The sequence below is a fragment of the Mytilus galloprovincialis genome, chromosome 3, assembly GCF_965363235.1.
Source record: "Mytilus galloprovincialis chromosome 3, xbMytGall1.hap1.1, whole genome shotgun sequence".
In the NCBI taxonomy this organism is placed as follows: domain Eukaryota; kingdom Metazoa; phylum Mollusca; class Bivalvia; order Mytilida; family Mytilidae; genus Mytilus; species Mytilus galloprovincialis.
Window position 1 is genome coordinate 92861587 of NC_134840.1, and position 26435 is coordinate 92888021.

The 26435-nt window shown below is 33.2% G+C and overlaps 1 protein-coding gene across 1 annotated transcript; it reads right to left on the minus strand.

Moving 5' to 3' along the window:
• LOC143066848 (uncharacterized) lies at positions 1-26187 on the minus strand. Its single transcript, XM_076239660.1, has 29 exons — positions 26052-26187; positions 25275-25523; positions 24747-24899; positions 24381-24576; positions 23793-24045; positions 23253-23418; positions 22790-22963; positions 22508-22654; positions 21572-22141; positions 21007-21350; positions 20270-20452; positions 19686-19947; positions 19319-19466; positions 18829-19077; positions 18240-18497; positions 17782-18016; positions 17213-17429; positions 14566-17006; positions 6888-11817; positions 6270-6605; positions 5700-5865; positions 4498-4682; positions 3957-4207; positions 3540-3642; positions 2731-2851; positions 2083-2252; positions 1490-1820; positions 757-956; positions 1-429 (listed from the first exon to the last, which is right to left on the minus strand). The coding sequence occupies exons 1-29, from the start codon at positions 26103-26105 to the stop codon at positions 139-141; spliced, it is 13383 nt and encodes a 4460-aa protein (XP_076095775.1). The 5' UTR covers positions 26106-26187; the 3' UTR covers positions 1-138.
• Between the last annotated feature and the right edge of the window lie 248 nt (positions 26188-26435).

Below are 26435 nucleotides of genomic sequence, written 5' to 3' on the forward strand. Positions count from 1 at the left end.
TGCTGCTCTTAATTTATTATAATCGAATGTTTATACACAAAAATAAATAAATGAAGAAATAAATAAGAACCAAAAGTTAACAATTAACAAATAATCAACAAAAACAAAACTTAATCTCTTTCGGTAAACGTTCTAAAGTTAACGGCATTTTTCTTGGACTTGCCACGAAGTGGCCAGAGCGTTGGCATCAGATGTGATCTGTTTGTTAGACATCATCATGTCGTCAAATCTCTCATTGTCATGGACACCAAGCAGACCACCTGTTCTTCCGTGAAACCAATGGCTGAGTTCAATGTCATATGACGCGGATTTGATATTGTTGACAACACCAAAACCATTTCCATCAACATAAATGTTGTCTCCTACTTGTGAAATTTTTATCTCGTTTGAGGCATATGGAAGCTTGCTCTCTACTCCATCAACACGGACCTGAAAATAATATAACACATACATAATAAGGATTGCGAAGAGAATAATCATACGCTGTTTTTTTAAGAAAGCAGAAAATATTAAAAAGAAAGAAAATAGTTTAATTAATTTTGTATAAATATTTGTTATCGAACATCAAATCCTAACTTTTACACGGAACGCACTCATCATGAATATGCAATACAATGAATTCAATACATGTAGAAAAAAAACATATCGTCTGTGGCAAAGTTTTATCAAATTCATTTATTTTCTCAGATGAAAATTATCAAATGCATCTCTTAAACTTTAATAAACTTAGTAACATAAGATCCGAAGAATGTTTACCTTTCCATTTGGAGCAACTTGAACATTTTGTGTGGATGTCATGACAACCAATTTTTTGCTCTGTCGTCCCATGTAATTAAGAATGATACTGAACTTGTCCTTGCCAAAGTCACGTGCAAGGACATAGCTGCATCGTCCATTGAAATCGAATTCTTGTCCATCAAAGGTGGTGAAATGATCTCCCTTGATGTAAGCATGAGCTGAAATATGTTCAATTTATTTGGTATACATTTTTGTAAATGAAGGTGTGGAACATACTTATTTAGTAGTATACGATAATGTGCGCAAACTTATTCTTATTTGTTGCTTTAAGTTAAATGTTGTTATTGTTTTGTTCTGGTGTTGGTTTTGTTTTGTCATGACGTTGTCAGTTAATTACCGACTCATGAATTGAATTGTTCCTATGGTATCTTTCGCCTCTCTTTAGCAGGAAATTCCCATAACTATTTTTCTATCACAAATTTGAACTTTATAATAGAATAGAATTGAATATGATACAACTGCAATGATCGCTGCGTCAAATTGACTAAAATGATCATCTGAATAAAGAATGCAATATACACGAAAAATAAGTTTTCACTGAAAATAAATACCTATGTATGATGTACATAGTATTACAAAAAAAATAAGCATAAAGGTTAGTCGTTTAGAACATTGAACTCTAGTGAATTGGAAATACTATAAACAAATGTTTGGTTTAAATTCAAAGAGTACGTTTCTTTATTTTACTCACCACCAAACGATGGAATAACTGCATGAGACCAAATATCGCCCAAGGATGGGAGTGGATTAGATTGTGGAATGTAAGATCTGAGATTCTCAATTGGATTGACTATCCTTTTTACTTCTGTGAAAGATTTCATTTCAAGTGGAAGATAAATGTCCATTTCAAAGTGACCTTTCTTTGGGTCATATACTGTGACTTTTGTTTTCTTAACATCAGTAATTAAGTCTTTGATATTACTGAATTCGTCTTCAATGTCTTTTTTAATAAAATTGACGAATTTGATAAAAACAGATCTGATGTTTTCTTCAATCTCCCAGTATTTATATGCTGATGAAGCCTGAAAAGAACAGAAGAAACATTCAATGAACACTTAGTTTATCGAATTAATATTTCAACACCATATAAGATAACCAACTTATAAAAAAATGATAGAATTCCACAACATTTGAATTTTAATTAAATTTTTCTTTGCTGATAAAATTTTGAGCATTTTGATGATATAGTTTGAAGATGTCTACAAGTTAAAGATGGATTTCCAATGTATAACTCACAATATTATATTCTGGGGGTTGGGAGTATATTTCAAATGTATAACTCACCATATGATATACTGGGGTTGGAAGTGTCTTTATTAGACCAGTATTGATTGATTCTCTTGCATTGTAGATAACTGTGTTGTATCTGTCAGCCATTTGTTTCATTGGAATTGTTGGTAATCTTGAACGAACTGATTCCAAAATTTTATTGCTTGAAATAGATGCAACTGAATCTGAAAGATAGATAAGAAATAGTTTAAACTTGAAAATACATCAAATCGTAAAAAAAGTAAAATAACAAAAATACCGAACTCCGAGAAAATTTCTAAACGGAAAGTCCCTAATTTAAATAGCCAAATAAAAAGCTTTTAAATTGGACTTCAGTATTATTGTTTTCCTTTTACATACTTTTGTACTTTATATTAGGTTTAATTCATCGTTCCTATTTACAGAGTAGTATCTGATATTTATATCCTTAGCATTAATCATTAATGTTGATGTATACCTGTTACTTGTTTACAGAGTAGTATCTGATATTTATATCCTTAGCATTAATCATTAATGTTGATGTATACCTGTTACTTGTTTACAGAGTAGTATCTGATATTTATATCCTTAGCATTTATCATTAATGTTGATGTATACCTGTTACTTGTTTACAGAGTAGTATCTGATATTTATATCCTTAGCATTAATCATTAATGTTGATACCTGTTACTTGTTTTCCATATTTGGTATATACTCCTTCAATGGTGTTTGACAGCTGTGTTGTCTGTGACTGTGTAAAATCTAAAACTTCAGAGTAGTACTGTAATGACATGTCTTCCATCAACTGTAATGTAAATAAAATATTAATGTGTTATTCTTCTTAAAGAAGAAAAAATATTATAAAGTTTGTTAATGCAATTCATGGTTGCTATTGTAGTGAAATGTTACAATTCGTAGTTATTCTAGTGAAATATTCCAATTCAAAGTTGTTTAGTTGTTATTGAAATAAACTGTTACAATTTATAGTTGTTATTGTAGTGAAATGTTACAATTCATTATTGTTATTGTAGTAAAATGTTACAATTCATAGTTGTTATTGTTGTAAAATATTACAATTTGTAGTTATTCTAGTGAGATATTCCAATTCAAAGTTGTTGATTTGTTATTGTAATAAACTGTTACAACTCATATTTGAATTGTTATTGAGGTAAATTGTTACACTTCATAGTTGTTATTGTAGTAAAATGTTACAATTCATAGTTGTTATTGTAGTAAAATGTTACAATTCATAGTTGTTATTGTAGTGAAATGTTACAATTCATAGTTGTTATTGTAGCAAAATGTTACAATTCATAGTTGTTATTGTTGTAAAATGTTACAATTCATAGTTGTTATTGTAGTAAAATGTGACAATTCATAGTTGTTATTGTTGTAAAATGTTTAAGACAAGGAATAGCAGTCATAGACGAATAGAAACGCTATAAAACAATATGAGTGGAAAACCTAAAACAAAATCACAGAAATAAATATACCTTTACTAATTCAGTAATTTCAGCAAGATACAAATTATATAGTGTCCAGTCCATATCTTTTGTTAGACTGTTGATTTCATACTGAAGTGATTTCATCTGATGTCTAAAATAATAAAGGAAATTGTCAGAATTATAGTCAAACATTTTCATAGAAATTAAAAGTGTTTAATTTCTTAAGCTCGTTTGGATATTTCACCATTTGTTGACACTCCTTCTATTAGTTTTTAGACTTTCCTACAAGTTTTACACATAACTGTTTAAGATTTAACTTTCGGTATTACTGTGAATATTTTTTACTTAGTGTTATAGTAACATCATTATTTTGTATTATATTTAAAGAAATAACAAAATTTTGAATTCCAATAATAGTGAAAATTAACAATACAAACTTAAAGATAATGATTCGGTTTTAACTACCTGATAACAGTTTGGGTTGTTTGGAAATGTCCTACGATATCATTTAAGTAGTAATCATTATTGCGTCTCATTTTTTGAAGTTCGGTAACTCTAGCTGACATAAAATTGATGTATGGTTTCATGTCTTCTTTGATAGCAGATATGATCAATCTGTGTTTTGATTGGACCTCCTGTTCTACAGCAATCCATGATGTTTGAAGTGCTTTGTTGATGCCATTGCCATATTTATGAATCTTGTTCAAACCAACAGACTACAAAAGAAGACATTATGATTAGCTTAAACAACGGACATATAATTTAAAAGAAAAATAATGCAAAAACCAAAAGACTTTTTTTAAATTCAATTTGTTTCAAATATAATTTTTATTCATAATTGTAATATTAATGAAGTTGTTATTTTGTTTGATTTGTTTATCTTATTATTTTCATCTTAACAAGTTACTGATGTAAAAAAGATAAATGTTTTGCTTAATTTGTAATTAAGTAATTTTATGTTTAACACCGATGAATGTTTTCCCATAACTTTTAATGTACAACAAACCTTGACGGTTTTCAAAAGATCTGGGTTCCAATGTACACGTGTATGGAGTATCTTGGAAGTCTTCAGTTTCAGGTTAATGAGTGTATCGGAAACTCTCTTACTGTCCACATCTCTGAAAACTTCGGCTGTGATTCCACTTTCGTCTGACATTTTAGCATTCACATGAAGAATGTTTTGTGGATTGTCTGAAACAATATCAAGGTAAAATCTTAAAATGCTGTACACGTTAATGTTTTTTTTGTTACCTCGATATTTAAAAAGTATACCTTTCTTATATTGTCCTCAATCTGAATGCTACATATTTTTATCATGAACTATTTCTATATTAAGTACACAGATCATTATCTTTAATCGTCGTATAAAAGTCTGAGATTTGCAAATGTAGTGGACCGAATAAATAGAACAGACAACGTGCTTTGTAATAACTGTCTTCGAAAAAACCTTTATTCAAGTTTGTGTAATAAAAACATAGAGGGCTTTTCTGTTTAGACAAAAATACTTAACCATAAAAATAGCAGGCAATATCATCGAAGTGCAACTTTGCCTGAGGCAGAAGCAACTTTCACTCAAAGACATATTTTGTCTGAGAAAGTTGCAACATTTGCTTTGAAAAAGTACTTTGCCTATAGGTTGCATTTCTGTAAATATTGACAATGCAATTTCCCATAGGAACTCCTTTTACGGCTAAAACTGTACCACTTTTACTATGAAGTTTTGAAAAAAATCTTATCCTAGAATTGAAAGTTCATATGCACCACAATTTTTTTCAAAGGTCAAAATATAGGGCTGTGCGGCATATTTTCAACGTTTATATGCCCTGAACTTCTCAGAGTTTAAACTTACACTAATTTTCTTAACTACCCCTACCTCGAATGAAAGGTTACCACAGATTTCAATGTAAACAATATGCACGTGTCTCTGCGATATGGAACACAGAGAGCATAACTGGGAACCAGTATGTAAACAAAATGAATTTTCTATGAATATTCAATTACTCCCCAAAAGAGGCGTGTTTTGAGAAACAGCTGTATTTACAAAGTGCAACCTATAGAAGCTGCAAACTTTACTATTAAAACATACTTTGCCTAAAACGAGAAGAAATCTTTGTAACTAAAAACATACTTAGTTGAAACATTAGTTGATAGAAAATTTACAATTTAGTTTAAATATTAATAATGATTTGGTCAGCTTTTGATTCTTACCAATATCATAGTTCATGTTGACATCAATACTGGCATCTGATGGATCAAAGACAATATCTGCACTGACTGGTTTGGCAGTATCATACAGGTTCTTAATTGACACTTTGTATGGAGCTGTAGTTTGCACATTTCCTTGGATATTGATTGATTTAATAGGCGTGGTCAGCTGTAAATGAACATATATGTTTTTTTTTAAATACATGTATATATTATGATAAAACATATATTTTCTATAATATTACTTTTGCATACACATTTCAAATTTTTCTCTGAATAAAACATAGGGTTTTGACAGAATTTTTAGCTACTTCTTTTATTATTTAAAGTATTTTGTTATATTTATTCTCTAAGATTGTAATCTTTCATGGACATTAAAATGTTTTCTCTATTTATAATTCTTCGAGTTCCGCCCTTTTGTTGACCTCTTTCTAAATTAAAGTAATTCTCTATTTGTGCTTCTACATAGTACAAGCTACTACTGATTATTCGGGTGTTATATATATAGCATTATAAATAACGCTTTTTTGTTTATGATTCATCCCTTAACATGGCAGTAAAATAATAACTTACATCCATCTTGATGCTCTTTTTTAAGCTATCGATTTCTCCCATTATTCCAAAGTTCTTTGCCATTTTGTTTGCTGTTTGGTATTTAACATCGACAGAAGCCATCTTTTTGTAAACTGATGATTCTAGGAGTGAAGTTACCTCAACGTCAACAGTAGTATACGGATGTTTGATTCCTAGGTTAAAGCTGTAATTGGTGTCAGTACCGGATGAAAGATCTTCCAGTCGTGAGGAAAGGATGAGTGTCTTCCTTGAATCTTTGGAATACTGGAATGCAGTTTTACCATCAAACAGAACAGATCCCTTGTTGAATTTCACGTTGGAATCAAGCTTAACATCCTATTTATAAAAAGTAAATGAATATCGGTTAATGTTTACAAAATAATATGAGACTTATCCATACAGTATATATTTAATAGAATAGGTTGGGTTTTTTTTTTGGAATAACCAGAATAAAACGTTGTTTAATTTAACATTCATCGATAAGAATAAGATTCTTTATACAAGGTTTTTTTTCAACTTTATCATCAGGGGCGGTAAGGAAAGTACGATTACAGAAATTGAACAATTCAATTTGTCATTGATTAAGTTACAAGAAAGTTACTTAAAATATTTCATTACCTGTCCAATACTTGGCATTTCTAGAACAACATTGGCATCTACACCATTTTCACTTGGAGTTATATCCCCTTTAACAGATACTTTCTTTGTCTGGTCACCATCAGCATCCCAGAAGAAGGCACCAGTTACCATTTTAGATCCAAGACGATTCTGAATTGCGTTTGTAAACATGATAGATCTGTTTGGGAAACGAAATTTCATACTAGTATCTCTGTCATCATTGCCGTGTTTACAATCATAGGTATATCCAAATACATTGGCATCATCTATGTTAACATCAAGCGAAATTAAGTTATGACTTGTTGAACGTTTTAATTCTCCTCTAAATCCGATGGTTTTTGATGGATGTACAAATCTAAGTGCTAAGTTACACTTATTATTGCTATGACTATAAAAGACTTCCATGTTCATATTGCTGTCTGTTTTGTCTGTATTCCAGTTTAAGCTGATATCACTGTTTATCTTTTCGGCTTCCATGTGACCTCCGATTCTGAAGTTCATAGGTCTAGGGTGTCTTGTTACTATGGATACTGTGTGATGCTCAATATTTGAATAAGATGTGTCAATATCTAGTAGGGGTTTCCCGTTGTATTCCAAGAAGACCGATTGCATGTAGTTACCAGTAGAATATTTATGTCCCATATTGACAGTTATAGTTTTAAGGGCTTCGAAAGGTGTAGAAATTGACATAGATGTCTTGATATGCTTTCCACTAGATATCTCCGAAACATCACATGAAGCATCAAATGAAATGGTCTTTTCTCTATTCCACGAGGTTTCAACATGTGTTTGGTATTCATTTCTGTATTTCTTGTTGACCAATGAAACACTCAATCGTTCGAAGGACTTAAACCCTGTGGTAAGAATTGCAGTGGTTTCCATGTCCAAAAGAGAATCGTAACGGATATGTACTTCGGAATTGATTGGTTTAATCAAAGGAGTTACAACTTCGACTGTGGCGCGCAAATCTTTGATGTCTCCTGTACATGCAAGATTGATCTCGGAAGATTCAAGTCCATTAAATGGAGTCTTCATCTCGATTCTAGTTGTCATTGGTCTGCTTTCTAAGTCTACTAAACCAGATAGTTTAACTGATTTCTTATTCATCTCAAAAAAAGTGTCTAAACTATAGATCATATTTTGTCTTTCTAAGTTTCCCTTAAGAGACAATGATCGAATTGATTGAAACGGAGTCCTGACATCAATGTTGATCGATCTTGGTGACAGTTTAATATCACCAGTAATTTGAATTCCAGTTGAGCATTCGTAGTTCGAAAATACAGATAAAACCTGGTCAGTCCCGTGTCTGTATACCCATCTCATCAACTCATGTCCCTTCACTGGAGTTTTTACTTCGGCTTTTATATCCATCTTTCGGAAGTTCTGGTTGAGATAATTAAGACTCATTTCGTAAACCTTTTCAGGGGAAAGTGCAACAACAGCTGATATGCTGACAAAATTTGATTTACGAATATTCTTGATCGTAGCTGACATTGATTTAGTTGATTTGAAAGGTGTTTCTACCTTAACCGATGCCTCATAAGATGGTTGACTTTTAAATATGGTTTCTACATAGATTTCATCGTTATCAATTTTTCCACTTATTTTAGAAGTGAAATCGCTGAAGCTTCTTCCACTTTTTAATTCTAATTCAGCTGTTTTTGTGAAACCAGCAATGTTGATATTTAAGGTTGATTTTACTTCTCCCATTTGCCTGCCTTGAATATTGGTCAAAGTGTTCAATGAAATTTGGTTGTTACTTCCAACGGAGGCACTGAACGAGGATGAAGACTTTGTTAAACTTCCAGAGATGTCATACTTGATGTCAATGTCTTCTAAAATTGTTGTTTTCAGTTCTAGACTTCCTTGTATATTTCTTGTTGAGGAGATATGCTCAAAACTAAGGTCATACATGTTTTGACCTTCAATAGCGAAATCAGATGTGAGACGAAAGTTTGAAGGATTATTGTTGAAAACTACGTTCATTGACATTTCGGTTAATCCACTGACTGGAGTTTTGATATTAATTTTTCCATTGAATGGTGAAGTCTTATCAAAAACTGCATTAAATTCTACATTGTTAGATCCAACGTTTCCATTGACTTGTGCCGTAATTGTATCCCTGTCAGTTTCGTATAAGAAATTGGCTGCAATCTTCTCGTATCCTGCAACTGGAGTCTCTAGTGTCATTTTGGCGTCAATTCCATTGTATGTAACAATTGAAAATCCCCCATTGACATTTTTAGAGTTGTATACAGCATTTAAATTCGCGACAAATTGGTTTTCTCCCATTCTTCTTGTCAGGCTGAAACTGCTGTCGTGGATGGTTTTTCCTGCGAGTTTAATCAGTAATGAACCAATTAGATTGTTACGGTTCATTTTTGCAGAAGACATTAGTTCAATGTTGTCAGTTAGTGGAGAACTGGCAGATACCTTAACCTTGTATTCATCAGAGTACTCAACAAGGAGGTCGATAGATCCTTTCTGGTTGTCGACTGATATTTCAACTGCAGAACCTAATTTGGAATCAGTCATGATCATATTGAAATTTGAAGTCATAACATGGGTCTTTTTGCCATATGATAGTTCTACATTTGAGCTAAATCTTTGAACTGTTCCTTCTAAAGATATTTTCACAAATGCATCTTTGGTGAATGGTGATTTGAAAGTCATTTGAGCGTTCTTGTTGTCTTTTAAGTCATATGAACCGTCAAACGACATTTCTTTGCCGTTGTAGGACGCAGAGATAGCAGTTGAAAGTTTCTTCATTTCACCAGTTGTTTTATGTCTTATATTTACTTCATATTGACGAGAGCCTTTGTGGTCCAGCTGGAGTTGGGCAGTGAAATCTTTTGGTTCTCCGTTGTATTTAACAATTGTGGTAATGTCCTCGTTCCATGGTGATTTAACAGTCATGGTTCCATCAATTCCAGATGATGTTTCAATAGAAATGTCTCCGGATACTGTTTCGTCATTGTAACTTGCCTCAGTATTTGCCTGGATACTTGTTGGTTTCTTGATCAACTTGTAGCTTACTCTTGCGTTATGTTGCAAAGCGCCATTGTAGGTGATTTGAACAAAAGACAAACAGTTTTTCCAGTTACCGTTGCGGGCAATCTCAATGATAACGTCATCATACATTGGTGTTTTCAAGGTGATCTTTCCAACAATGTCTTTTCTAGAATCAAGAGTTACCTCAGCGGAAGCTATTTTGTCATTGTACTTCACCGAAGCCAGTGTTAAGAACTTTCTGACTGTTCCATCCAACCTAAATGAAACACTGGCATCGTGCTTCAAAGAACCACTGTATGTAATTCTAAGACAGGTTTTGAAATTTTGTATAGATCCCTCATTTGAAAAAGCTACAATGATTTCATTTGTCCATGGTGTTGTGACTGTTATTCTGCCTTCAAGAATGTTTGTGGTATCAAAACTGACGGCAGTAGAGGCCATTTTGTTGTTGTAGGTAAAAACTGATTTAGTTGTAAACTTCACCAATGTTCCATCCATATTAAAGGTAAGACTGGCATCATGCTGCAATTCTCCACTGTAAGTAACTTTGAGACAGGCTTTGAAATTATTCATCGTTTTTTCGTGTGAGAAGGCCACAATCATATCCTCGGTAAATGGCGATTTCAATGTAATTTTCCCTTCAATATCCTTGGTAGCATCAAAACTAACATCGAAGGATACTTTTTTGCTGTTATACATTAAAGATGATTTTGTTCCAAACCGCATCATTGATCCATCGAAGTTAAATTTAAGGCTGGCATCATGTTGCAACTGTCCTTTGTATGTGACTTTGAGACAAGTTTTGAAATTCCTTAAGGATCCTTCGTTAGAAACTGCCACAATTATGTCATCTGCAATAGGAGTTTTTAATTCTAATTTACCTTCAATGTCTTTAATAGCATCAAATACAATTTCGCCTGATGTGGTTTTGCCATTGTATGTTAAAGCGCCTTTAGTGTTAAAATTCATCATTGATCCGGCATGATTGAATGTTATGAAAACATCGTGTTTCATTGATCCACTGTAAGTAATTTTGGCAATGCTCCTGAATGTCAGTGGTGTTCCATTATGGGAGAAAGTAACAATTATGTCATCCGTCATAGGTGACTTCAATGTCACTGTTCCTGTTATGTCACTAGTAGCATCAAAGGAAATGTCTGCAGATACTCTCTTGCCATTGTAACTAATCTGACCATTAGTAGAGAACTTCTTAAATGACCCATCGTGGTTAAATGATGCCCGAATATCATGGGATATCTGTCCGTATGACATCGAAGCAGCTGATGTAAAAGCAGTCGGTATCTGACCTTGGTGGTTGAAGGATAGGAGGAAATCGGATGAAAATGGTGTTTTCAATGATAATTGTCCATTTAGTCTTCTCAGTGACTGGAATTGGATTTCTGCCATTATTTTCTGGTTATTGTAATTAGCCTCTCCTGCAGATTTGAAGTTTCTCATTCCACCTTCAAAGTCAACCTTTCCTGAAACTGATTTTCCATTGTAGGTTACTTGTGCATTTGTCTTCAGAGATTTTCTTTCCTTGACGACAGAGAAGGTGACTTCTAATTCGTGTTGTTTAGCTCCACTGTATGTTAACTGAGAAAGTGATCGAAAGTCTTTGAAATCGTAGTTAGAAGATGTAGCAAAGATAACATCATTTGAAAATGGAGTTTTAAGGGTGGTGTCAATTTGTACTCCATTGGTTAAATCAGTTGTTATTTGTCCACTAATTTTATCATATCCATATGATACATCAGAAGAAGATTTGAAACTGTTCAATGCACCATCATGGTTCATTCGGATGACAAAGTCTTTAGTAAATGGAGTTTTCATAGACCCTCTAATGTCAAGACGATCATTCACAATGACTGTCAGATCAGCTTCAGCCATTTTTTCGTTAACTGTCACTTCGCTGTGGCTATCAAAGTTTTTAGTGGTGCCAGAAAATCTAATGGATACATCAGCATTTCGTAGTTCAGCAAACGGTGTTCGGAGTGTGACAGATGCCTTTGTTACGTCATCAGATGAAATAGTTATGTCAGTCGTAATCTTCTGTTCGTTGATTCCAGCTTCAATGTTACCGTTCATTTTATTCATCGGTCCAGTTTTAGAATATACCATATACATCGTCTTTGCAGAATCAAATGGAGTTGAAATAGAAATTCTTCCTGAGACATCCGATTTGGTTTCCATTTGTGTCTCAACAATGATCTTGTCTTTCCCAAGTGATGCCTGTATGGTTGCTTTATTGTTGAATATAACTCCCTCGTATTCAAAAGTTGCTGCCATTTTTGGTACCTTCAATGCTTTGATGGAGACAGTTCCAAATGTTTGTCCTCTCTGACTGAACAAAGCATCAAAATCTAAAATGGTCTGTTTACCATATGCAATGTTTGAAGATGATTTCATTTTTCCCTCAGTGTTATGCATAATTGTAGCTTTTACAGTTTCTGTATAGGGTGTCTGCAATGTCAATTGTCCTTCTACACCACTGAGTGAGTTAAATGAGACATCAGCGACACTCTTCTTCTTGTTGAAAAGAATATTTGCTCGTGAACGGAAATTGTTTAAGCTTCCACTATGAGTAAAGGAAAGATCGGTTTCTTGATAGCCGACAATGGGTGTTGATATTTTCATCTCTGCTGATAGTTGACCTACAGTCTTCAAATTGATCTGAGCCGAGTACTTATCTTTGTTTGCTGCCAAATCCATCTTTGTACTGAATTCTGATAATGAACCAGTGTGTGAGAAGGAACCTGCCATCTTTTCATATTTCTTGAATGGAGTCTTTATGGAAATATCAACACTTCTTGTTGGTTTGTTTATTAAGATATCTGCAGATATTGTATCTTTCTTGAAGTATGTTATTTCAGCATGAGACTTTATCTTGCTGTCTGATTTTTGATGTGACAAAGATGCCTTGACATTTCTGTAGCCAACAAAAGGTGTCTGTGCGGCCAACAGAATATCAATGGATGGATTAATTGCAAATCGTATGTCTGCAGCGACCATGTCTTGTTTACCTCGACCTATCTCGGCATGGCATTTAAAATTAGAAAGTGTTCCTTCGTGCGATACAGCAGCATTCATTTTCTTCCAACCGGCAACTGGAGTTTCTACACTTGCTTCCCAGTTGAATTTAGACCCTATGGATGTTTTCATGTTGGCTTTAACAACGTCTTTTCCTTTTTTAATATTGGCATCACACTTGAAGCTCTTCCATGTTCCTTCGTGTTTCACGTTGGCAATGACTTTCTTATATCCTTTAAAAGGAGAAACAAACATAAATGTAGCTTTCATTACTTTAGCCAGACGGAAATTAAAGTCGGTACTGATTTTCTGTTTCTTGCTGTAGATTAGGTTCATCTTGTTTCTGAAGCTTTTCAGATTTCCCTTGTGAATAAGAGTCATGGTAATATCCTCAAACATTGGTGCAGACAATTTCACGGATCCCTTGGTACGTTTTCCAGAAATAAGTGCTACATCGGCAGAGGCTGGAGTCATTTTACCGTAAGCATATTGAACATGAGATTTAAGATTCCTCAAAGACCCTGTATGATGGAAAGATGCTTTAAAGTCATCCATGAACGCTGATTTGACTGTAAAAGATCCTTGCATTTTAGCCAAATTTTTAAAGATTACTTCGATTTGATGTTGTTCGCCCTTCTTGTATTGCGCTTTGACGAGAGAATTGAATTGTTTCATGCTTCCTTTATGGTTTATCTCCAAAGATATTTTGTCCATAGATGGACACTTGTATGACACAGATGACTTAAAGTTAGCTTTATTATTAAATGCTATATCCAATATGTGTTTCTGGTTGCCCTGGTACTGTAGTTCACCGTGTGTCTCCATTGACGGATATTTTCCTTGATGATAGACTGACAGACTTACTGGTTTGCTGTATGGACTTTTGACGGTGATAGAAGCGTCTTTCCTTTCGGCGTTTTTAACGGAAGTGTCTATAGAATATATATTTCCTTTAGGATATTCGATTCCTACAGAAGATGAAATGCCTTTGTCGTCATTTGTGTGTTTTATTGAAGCAGATGCATGTTGAAATTTGGCGAATGGAGTCTGAATTTCAAAAGTTGCATCAATGTTATCCAAATCCATTGTGTGACTTGATTTGACACTGATATATTTAGCTGGAAGGTATTCTATATTAGCAACTGTTCTTGTGGATCCGCTACTTCTTTGACTAGAGACGGTTATCTGACTATATGGAATGGCCTCGAATGGGGTTTCAATGCGGAAGTTACCATCGAATCCACCATTTGTATTTACGGCACTGGATATTAAGAACTTCTTTGTGATTGGTTCTGCTTCAATGCTGCTTAAAAGAGAGAAAGATCGTAAGTTTCCTTTAGCTTCTATTACAGAGTTAATTGTTTTCATGGATTCGTATGGTGTAGCAAGAGCTGTTGTGAACACAAAGGCATCATTCCAACGGAATCTGTTTTCCAATGATATTTCTTTTCCGTTATCGTATCTCAGCGAGCCCGACGTCACAATTACTTCAGCTTGATTCTTCTGCTTAATATCAACAATAATATCCTTTGTAAAGGGTGTTGATGTCTTCAAGAAACCAGTTGGGTATCCAGACGTCATGTCGACCATACCATTAACGCTTATTCTTTTCTTATCCATTTTCAGACTGACTGACCCCTCTTTCTTGATACCAGATTTATAGTTGATGTCAGCGAGGTATTTTGTTCCTTTAGGACAGGTGTAGGTCATCTCAGAATTTAGGACGTTATTTCGAGTTACATGTTTAACTGATGCTGACATTGTTTGCATATCATGGAAGGGAGTTTTTATGTTTAAACTGCCTTCAACGTGATCTTTCTGCACCATGTAGCTTGATTTCATGATTATTTCTCGTCTTGGGAGATATTCAATAACTAGATCTGATGATGTCATTCTAGAAGTGGGTTTAGAAACCAAACTTATTTGACTGTATGGTATTTGTTGGAATGGAGTTTCCAAACGAATTTTTCCATTGAGCCCATTGACAGAGTTCCATTCTGATGTCATCTGGATTGGTCTAAACGTAGGTTCAATTTCTAAACTTGCGACTGTTTTGAAAGCAGTTATACCTCCATCAAACTTGAGTAATGTTTCAAATTTCCTGACTGACTCTATTGGTGTTACAACTGATATCTTGACAATTTTTGTGTTGTCCCATCTGAATCTGTTTTCCATGGCAATAACTTCAGTTTTTCCATACTCAATAGACGATGAAATGATCTGTTCCCCATCAATTGCTCGATCAATACTTAGTACAATAGGTTTGGTAAATGGTGACCTAAATTTAAGTTTACCGTTTTGGCTGTTCTGCTGACGATCAAAGGTTCCACTTGCATCGATTTCATTATCATTCAACTTCATATTAATTTGTCCTGACATTGGAAAACGGGCATATTCAGATATAATTGAAGTTTCAAAAGCGATATCAGACATTTTGAAAGACTGTTTTGACATCACCTTGCCAGCTTCTCTCTTGTAGTCTACATGACCAGACATCATAACGTTACTATTAATAGATACGGTTGCTGAACTGTCTATCAATGATGGTATGTGTTGATGGTCAACACGCAGAAGGATATCGTCCATAAGTGGAGATTTAATCTTCAGGTTAAATGATACTCCCCCTTCACTCAATGTTATGGCTTGTCTTCCATTTACGTCCAATTCATAGGATTTACCATTAATATTTGACTGCATTTTAGAAATGAGTTCATTGCTGGTAATGCTGTGATCCCAATTTGCATCATATTTGTTGTTTGGTAGATTAAAGACAGTTTTTCCTTTATTCTTCAGTCCTCCTTTTGTAAATCTGTGATTCATTTGACCTTCATACTGATATACTTTGCCATTGTGCTCCATTGCTAAAGCGTTCTGGTATTTGTTGTCTGTAGTTTTATGGTGGAAGCTTACAGAAGCTGTTCTCAAGCTGGATAATGACGATTTTACACTAATTACACCGTTTACATCCTGGTCTTCGTTACTATAGTTAATATCAACTTTTACTTTCTCGTTTTTGAGTTCAGTTTTCAGCATACTTTTTACCTTTCCGTTGTATTCATGGTCCACTTCTACTGAGGACATTTGGAAGCCCTTGAATGGAGTTTTAACTGTAACAATTCCATGAAATTTATTGGCATTGAATGGTTTGTCCAAATTTACTAAAATTCCAATTTTGTTTGATTTCTGCCATGAGATATCCATTGAGTTCTGATATTGTTTGGTAGTTGACATCAAATCATAATTCATTTGTACTAATCCAGTGACCGGTGTCTGCATTCTAAGGGTTCCAGCTTTTCCTTCATCTTTGTTTTTTAGATTAAGATCTAAAGCTTTTTCCTCTTTCCCTCCCACAAAGATATCAAAATGGCCCTGTGTATTTATATCAACTATATGATTATAACTCGATAAGACACTAGTAAATGGGTTGACATGTTCTAGTCTAGCGTTTACATCCATGGAGTTTTTGTATGTCAAATCTCCTACAAACTTTATTCTTTTTGATTCATCTTTATCAGCATCCCACTTAACATCAAATACTCCGGTATACTGAGGATTGTTATTCATTGCTTCAATTCCAGCTGTCACGCGTCTGCTGTTAACCTTCACATCACCAGACATCTTGATCAAGGTCTTTGGTTTGTATTGAGAAGTAAATGCCAAAATATATGATTTTCCAATCTGTGCTCCTACTTTATAATCCCTAGGGCTCCTGTTTAGCTGACCAGCAATGGTAAAAGGTTTTCTTTCTGGTAGTGTTACATCATTGGATATTTCGAATTCAATATTTGACATGCTCTTGATGGCAGATTTTATCGTTGTTCTTTGTTTACCGATAGTGGCAGCGAAGTCGTTGGTATATTTTTGGTTGTTCTGTTGGATGAAGACATTTGACATGGAAAGGGATTTCTCATTCAATGAAAGTGAAATTCCACCAGAAACAGATGTCAATTTCTTTGATTTGTTTTTCAGGAAGACTGATGTGCTCAAGGTGTGTTTCTTACCAACTGACACCGAAATGCTGGTATCCAGTGCCTTTTTGGTATGAATGTGACTTCCCTTTATCTTCAGGTCTGTTGCCTAGAAAACAAAATATTTGGTACCATATAGACATCGTTCTTCAAAACAAAATCAGATTACATATAATCTTTCTATTTTATTCTTTAATGTAGACTTACTTAAAGGCTTCATTGATCGAATATTTTTTGTGACGTTTAAGACAATAATATTCTGTATTTTAAACATAGAATATCAGCCGTACATTGTAAAGTGTTGTTATAACTTACTGATTCAGGGTGTTGCAGTTGTGCGCTGACTCTGACATCGCTTGCTCGCCATGCTAACGTGTGTTTTACTGTTGATGAAAAGCTAATCTGTTTGTTCATATCTTTCTTATTGGCACCATACTTGACATTGAAGTTGCTAGTGGTCAGTTTAGCGTTGGTCAAAAAATTCATTCCAAGGTTAAGGTTCAAATGTGACATTTTCTTCAAAGTCAAAACACTGTAAAGAAATACAAAGAGACTCTTAAATATATGTACATTGTTTGATACTATTACAAAATTGTCTAATCAATTAAAGCGATGGCTAAATATTTCAACAATGATATTGTAAATAAACTCATCATAGATACCAGGACTAAATTTAGTATATACGCCAGACGCGCTTTACGTCTACAAAAGACTCATCAGTGACGCTCGAATCCAAAAAAGTTAAAAAGGCCAAATAAAGTACGAAGTGGAAGAGCATTGAGGACCAAAATTCCTAAAAGATTTGCCATGTTTTTAGGCTACTTATGTTTATTTTCTGACTATGTTTGACTTATGGATACTCTAGTAAATAAAATAACACTGACCCATTGCCTTTGATTGATGTAGCTTTCTTTGTTGATTTCATGACAATCTTGCTGTTCATGGTAACCTTATCACGGGCAACACGTGGTATGATATAATCAAACGTGGTTCTGGTTATAATAGATGTAGGTCGAATCATAATGTTGGATCTGCCTTTAGTAGTCAGAATTGGAGATTGGATGTTCATTTTTGTCTGATAACGGGCTTGCTTTGCGTTTCCTGTATCTCTTAATTGAACTGAAAACAAAAATCATATTTAAAAATGACATCAACAAAAGTGGAAAGTTTGGCCCTAATTATAAACAACCAAATGTCACCAAAACAAATTCTATTATCTGTTTTAAATTAAGTTGAATACCAACAAGTTTATTCATCCTTTAAATCTAAATACATTTTGTAATATACTCTTAAACAAAGAGAGATAAATGGAATAAAAATAGAAAAGAATAATTCTACTTACCAAAATATTTCATTGGAGAACGTGTCAATCCGGTAACAGTCAGGTCAACCTTTGCAGCTTTTTTATATTTAATTTCCACTGAACCGCCAAGACCCATCAACAGTTTTGCTGGGGTTTTAACTGAGATAAATGGACTATATCTCAAAGATTTTTTAGTTACTAGTGTCTGCATTCTGGTCTCGAAACTATATTCTTCTTTTTTGTCCATTGTAAAACTGCCCTTGATGGATTTTATAACCTTCTTGTTTAGCATGCTCACTACAAATAAAACAGCAAAAACCATATAGTTAAACTTATCTTTTTTTTTTATAGAATTAAGTATATCACTTAAATTAAAAATATGTATACGTAAATTATGAAGAAAATAAACAAAACTGAAACTGTGCCCATAATAGATTTTGTATACATCAAAGCATTTAGTTGCTGTTTTTTTTGCATTTAAAGTATATCGAATCATTGAATTTCATAAAAGAGATGTACTACTGTAAACCTGGCATGCTGATTCTTTTTGATTTATTGTTTATTTATTTTGGTATTCTTTGCAAGGGGATGTGACTTTAACTTCTATGACTATTGATGTTTAACTCACATCTCATGTTGATTGGTTCTTTTGAAACTCCACGAATGGCAAATGCAGAATCCAAAGTTGTTCCCGCCAAATATTCAATAGTTCCATCAAGTGTGATGTTATCCTTCTTTGGTATGACTAGTTCTACAGATGGTGTATATATCATTTTAGAAGACTTCTTCTTACTAGCTAAAGCTGCATTGACTGAGTATTCTGATTGGTCAATAAGTAATTTACCATTTAATTGTCTTTGTTTGGTATCGACAGCTCCTATAAAATAGATTACTTTTTTTGTAAAAAGTATTAACAAAAGTATTTATCTCTTAAATAAATAAAAAAGGAAGAAGTCCATAATACCTGATAAATATAATGTTATTTAAGATTTAAAACTTTAAAATCATGACTTGATACTAAATTAAATTTTACTGTGAAAATTGATAGCATTGTCAATAACAAATAATATTGAAGGTATTGACATAAAATACATAATTCCTTATATATTAAAAGTTACCATTGAAGGTGGCCTTTTTCCATGGTGACAGCATCATCATTTCTATATTATGCTTCTTCATATTCAGATTGAAACCGAGTCTCATTTCTCTATCAACCTTTGACCCTGGTGTGTTAAATCCTACATTGGCAATCACTACAGATTTTGTCTAAAATAAATTATAAAAATAAAACCATTATACCTCACCTCAGAAAAAAAAAGGAATAATGATATATATATTTATATTCCTGTTATGATATATATGAGTGGTTGAAGTATTATTACCTAATTGAAAAATAAGACTAACATTCAGTGATCAAAAATAAATTCATAATTTTTAAACATTAGTCTTAAGCAAAAAAGTAAGCTGTAAAAAAAAGGTAATTACCTTTCCAAATTTATACTCCATTTTGTAACTAGTATGGCTGTCTCTCTTGTACAGTGTAACACCAGCTGTCAATGGTCCAGTTAGAGGGAAATATGGAGAATCAGCTTTTAAAGAAGCATTAGGATAGGAAATTTCGCCACAGAGTTCAAGTCCAGTCACGTGGGAAAGGTCATCTCCTGTGCATAGTTTCTTTGTTTGTCTGTTTTGTGTTATCATCTTTTGTTCACGGGTCTCATCACGATGAACAGTAAAGAATGAAGTTCTGCAAAAAGAGATAACCATTACCATACTATAAAGTATGCAAGGTTTATATGGATAAGAGACTGCATTCCCTTTTCTTCCTTTTAGATTAATAAAAAATGTAACAGATAGAAAAGAACAGAACAGTCAATTATTCTAAAAAAAAACATGCTGTTGATATGGAAAGAGGTAAATTAAGGTTGTCATTCGAGTGAATTATATCAAGATAACTTCATAAACAGCACGGAAACTATACCATTTAAAAAAACCCAGACTGGTTATATTAAGAGTAAAAGATATTTTTTATGACCTAAATAATTTATCATGAAATTTTTCATACTTACTTTGCTTCAAATATTTCTGTCTTTGCATCTGGTGTCTTCCATTCGGCACTAAAGAGTTGTCCACCTTTAATTTCCAGATGACCTTCAACAGCAGAGGCAGAGTTCACTGAGGATACCATTTTCATTCCAGCTTTAGTTACGAAGGCATCAACACTCATTAGACTTGTCACTTCCAAAGCAGCACTGAATTAAAAAGATATTTAGATTGATTAAGATACAAATTTACCTTGAAAATATGCATTTCTTAATTATGCGTACGGATATATATCTTTTCAGATCTACATTCTTTCACAACTGTGATATACTGGTTGTTTTTTTTTCGTGCGTAAAAACATGCATAGTCTTTATTTTTTTTTTGTCTAGAAAAAAATTAACACCAGACTTGTTTGATTATATGTATTCACTGTTTAAAGCATTTATTATTACTTTATAGTTTGAAAAATTTGTTGGTTGATATAATTTTTGATTTCTTTGATCATGTTGATCTCATCAACCACGGGATATTTATTGCGCAAAATTATGACAAATTTTGTGTTTGAATGAATAACGGAGACAATCATAAAACTCCATTCAAACTATTGTTGTTGACTGATATGTGCTTATTTGGTTAATGACTTTCCTGATATTTCAGTTTGTATTTCAAGCTGACATTTGGCTTTGGTTTTTTTTTTATTTTTGCGTCTTTTGTTTTGGTTGATCTTAATACTAAAATTGTGTATCTGAGTATTTAATATTACCTTGGTCGAAGTTTTCCATCGATGGAAACTGTCATGGGATTTGACTGAATTTGTCTAAGGTCCATTTTACCGGAAGCTTGAAGGTCAATTGTAGCACTTCCGTCTAAACTTATGTTAAGTGGGAAACCAGCCATTGTTGGAATTATGAGACTGGTATCTAGAAACATGAAGCTCTGTGTGAAAGAATAGTCTTGCTCTTTAGCCAGATTGATGATAAAATCCAGAATGTTGAAGTTTTGTCCTTCAATCAGACTTTTGATATCGTCGGTGTTGATGTACTGTAGTTCATTGCCAAATATTCTCAAATACATGCTCCCTTTGAACTCTTCCATTGTTGATCCAAACTAAAAAACGGCAAAAACTCAAAATTTATTATTGAAGTTTCTGTATTAATTAAATATACTTGAACTTATAAGATGAAAAGGACGAAAAGTGGTTATTTCATATAAGTATTGTTTTTTGAATAAAACGGTATAACAAACAAAATATGAATAAAGGCAAATGTGAATGGATTTCAAATACAATGTGAAAAGAACGGATAACTTCTGTTAATCTATTTGCTTACCTCCTCATTCAGTTTATCCATTGCTTTGTTGCTAATTCCTTTCACTGATTGTTTGACAACATCCTTTGACTTGCCAAAATATCCTTCGGGTCCAAAGTATGATTCTAGGAAATACTCTAGTCCCTCTACTCTTCCTCCGAACTCAAACAGGTTAACAGAGTGACCAAAAAGGTCAACGGTGAGGTTTGTCATGGCTGATCGTGGAAGGAAAGACTTAGAAGACCAAATGAGATTGCTATCAATTGCTGCACCTGTGTTCAACTTTTCTAGGAAAAATGAAGCTTCATAGTTTCTGGAATACTTCATTTTTTCTAAGTTGAATTCTTTCTTCAGTATGTCATTAGATAAAATAGATTTTATGCTTTGTTTCAGTGGACTTGATGTTTCCATTAGATTTGTAAGGTGAGTCCAGACGAAGGAGCCTACTTGATTTACTTCTTCTGATTCCAGTGTGGTCTGGATTTTGTTGAGGATAGACTTTGAGGGACATGTCATCAATCCAAGATAAGCAGCAATTCTTATTTCGGAATCCTCATCGCGATTTGAGTAAATTGTCATCAACTCGTTTCTCTGAAATAAAAACAAATCCTATTTTGAAGAAGTATTTCTTGCATGTAAGTATGTTATTTTGCAGTAATAATACATTCGATATCTTAAATACACTATATTTTTTTTTATAGTTTTTTTCATTTTCTACCCTTAAATTAAAAGATAAATCAATTATGATATTTAATGACAGTAACATCAAAATAAAATGTTTGCACAACAGTAATCAGACGGTATGATTGTATTTATATATTGATACAATAAAGACAATTTTGATAAAAATTAAAAATACAATGTCGGCAATTTGACAAGTCAAATTATAGATTCGTTTATCATAGAGTATAGAATGTAAGATCATGAATAAGAAATAATAAATAAGTTTTTAATTACGTTTGCATCACATGCCATTCGGCGGAAAGCTTGAGCTGCAGCAAGGCGAATCTCTGTCGGATTTTCTTTTCTTGTCAAACAGCTATTGACCATTGTGATACTGCTAGAGAAACCAGCATTTCCAAAGGCACGTAAGGCGCGGATTATCTAAAACGAAACATAAAAGATAAGTGAATTATCCTATATTGAAAATACTGTTGTCTAATATGACAAATTGTATTTAAAAGTAAATTTTCCGAAGAACAATGAACATGTTTTTAAGAAATGAATGAAACTGCTTACGTTGTTAACATTGTTCTTGTCTGCATAGCATCCAACACCAATCTTGTCTTCTAAGCTGGCAACAAGGTTTACCATATCAATGTCGTTAGCACAGGAAGATGTTTTACAGTAGGTGTACACAAGTGATGAAACTGCAAGCATGGCTTGTCCGTTCTTTGTGTTAGTCAACAAAGGCTAAAACGAGAGACATGAACACCATATATTATGCTGAAACGTATCTACATACACTTACATATTTGAAAGATCCGTTACTGTCTATATGTATAAAGATATTTACGCATTTGAAAGAACCGTTATTATCATTACGTATACATACATTTACATATTTGAAAGAACCGTTAGTATTTTTACATATACATAAATTTACATATATACAAAGAACCATTACATTCTAACATCTTAAAAACGAAACCAATTCATTAAATCTTTTGTTTCAAGTGAATAACTAAAGAGTTATATATACCTTAAGTTCCAATAGCATGTCTTTTGTTGGATGTTGAATAAAAGATAGACTTGTCATCCACATATCAGCTTCAGCTCCGGTAACTTCGTCGGTATTAATCAAATGTGTCATCATTTTCAAAGAAGCTTTAGTTCCAACCATTGGAATGGCGTCAAGGAAGAATTTCCTGCAAATTATGAAAAATTTGTTTTACACTTTCAACTTTAAATAAAGCAATGGCTCTTTTGCAGTAACGGTATCAATTACTGAAGACTTCTCATCAGATTGGAAAGTTCATTGTTTTACAAATTATTGAAGAAAAAGAAAATGTCTTTATAACTCTGTCCAAATTACCGGTGTCATATTTGAAATTACGTTAAATATGAGATAATGTGGGAAAAACAACACAAAAGCTACGAGAAAGCAGAATTTGAATTATTTGACTTAACTAATTACCCGATCATGTAATATTGTACAGTACTGAAGTCGTAAATGGCAAACGCTGCAGTGAAAAAATATTACAGATACATGTATACTATATTTCCATTATATTATACATACCTGACTTTTGTATTCTTTGGACAGACTTTTCCTGAATGTACTTTCTTGTGGACACTTTCCATGCTATCGCTATCCAAAGTTTTCATAAGTCTGACAAGCTCAGTAAACTGTTTAGCTGTGGAGACTTTCACGGCATCTTTAGATAATTCGCAAAATTCTTTCAAATTGTTCACAACCTCCTTCTGTGCGTTTGCAGAATTGGTGTTGTCAAAATCATGCTCAAATGCTAGTGTTGTTCTCTTTTCAGTAGACACTAAAATTGAACATAAATACTTAATTAGGAAATTATATATGCATAGTTTGCACGTTAATGTAATAAACACAAAATTGTTATTAATTAGCGTGATATCGCTTTTATGTTCTAGTCTTGATCGGGAACGGAAACACAACAGACAAATTCATCTATTGTCAAAGTTGCCATTAAGTAGTGAACAGGTCATATCAGCTCTAGTATTAAAATTGCTTTACAAGGAAACAAATGACGTTTGGACTTCGTTTATATTAGGAAGAGTTTTGTAGATAAAAAGTCCTCAGTATTCGTTTGATTCGCGATGCATGTATCAATAGTTTCTGTTGATTCAATTTCACCTTTTGTAGATCTGCTTTGACTCTCTGTAATATATTTCAATGTCTGTTTTGTTTCTGTAACAGCTCCACTGGATTCTCTGGAGAATGGTCGTAGAACATGTTGTTCTTCACAACTGCTGCTCTGAAGGATGCCAGTTTTACTGATTCCCTGTTGACATTCGTGTGTGCTTTTAACCAATGGCATTGACTGGATTTCCTAGAACAATAATAAAAACAAAGTGAAAACCGTTTCAGTCACACACAGTTTTAATCTACTCAATTTGTTTAACGTGATATAATATTGTTTGAAAGTGAATTCAACTGTAGAATATGGATATTTTGCAACACCATTAATTAAAAAAAATGTGATATAGAATAATAACTTACAGATGGTACCCTGTATGGTGTTCCTTGCATGGCTGTTTTGTAACCATGACGATCTACACATCCTAATGTGTCTTTTGTCTTCTTGGTTGTCATTGTGTACCACCCATTGGAAGCCAGAGAGTAATTTACATCACAGCTTCCGGTTACATCCATCTGAAAACAATTTCATAATTATTTTATTTCATAACATACAGTTATTGTTGAAAATTTAAATAGTTAGTATAATAATACTTTTATTTGATAACTTTCTTTTTTAATGGTTAAAATAACGCATTGGCCCCACATACGGGAGTAGCTGACTGGTTTGTTATAATCTAAAATGAAATAGAGCAAAACAAATAGTTACACAAAACCACGAAAAGAGTTATTTTAAAAAAAATCATCGATTTCTTTACTTTTGTTTTGTTCAGACTTTAAGTTAAGTTTGTAAGTGAAAGACACGGCCGACACATTCCGAACATATTTTGCCGAGTTGAATATTTACAACTGAATGATCGGTTATCCTTAGATTATGGTACACAATTTTACCTCTTTTGTTTCCTGTTCCTGACTGAAGTCATCCATAGAGTTCTGGAAAGCAGAGATGATTGCTCGTTTGATATTAAGAGCCCATGTCTGTTCGTCGTTTGAAGGGCATAGTTCATCAACACGGCCATCTTGGAAAGAGAACATCAATGGGTTCTGTTCAAGACTCTTCTTGAATTCGCCAGTGACGTCAGCATTGCGTCTGGTGTTTGGTGATTTAGGGTCTGATTCAGTAAGTACTACATCAGAAACCTGCAAATGAAAAGAGATGATTATAATAACTCATTTAGATTCTGAATACGAAAATGTATCGCTATGAATTCAATCTAACAAGACAATATATTTTCGAAATCCTCTGGTTTTATCCCTTTGAATGCCTTAAAACAAATTGGCCATTGACCCCATTTTTCTTTTTATAAATCTTTTACATGTATAATCAGAAGCCATTTGATAAAGTCTTATAAAATCTTATTTATATTTTAATAGTTTTTGAGAACTTTAACTTGTCGATGATTATCGATAAATCTATGAAAAATCAATAAAGAATATTTTCCCGCCAAAATTCCAATGGCTAATATTTCGAAAACAAGCACATTGACCTTTATATTTTTGTTGTTGCTTTTTTTGATTCCTTAATTAATCCCCTATCAATATTTACTAGTGTTATGGAGAGTTATTCATTTTGAAACTGAGAAGCGAACTTCCTTATATAAATGACATAATGTTTACTTTTAGTTAACAACAAAATTCATAACTTTTATTTTTGTTCTTCTTAATTACCTTAAGCACTAGATTGCATTTTGAATGAACCTCGATGTGAACTTTTGCAGCCATGTCAATTCCTGCTTTATCTTCGGAAGCCCCTTGTATTGTCGTTGACACCTTTGATGTGTAGTCATAGTCGTATGTCTTTCCGGTTTCGTATCCAAATTTTTTCGATTCTGCAAATTTAAATAATGACCATATTAAAACCTCCTTTTCAAAAAGTACAATATATGCTGTTACACACTGAACTTATATCAACAGAAGTTTTTAATTTAAGCGAGGATAAATCGAAGCCGGGACAGGTATAGACTGTCTCTGTTCGTAGTAATGGGAAAAACCTTTTATTAATAGAAGGATTAAAATAATTTCGGTTTTATGGAAACGAGATTATTTTCATGA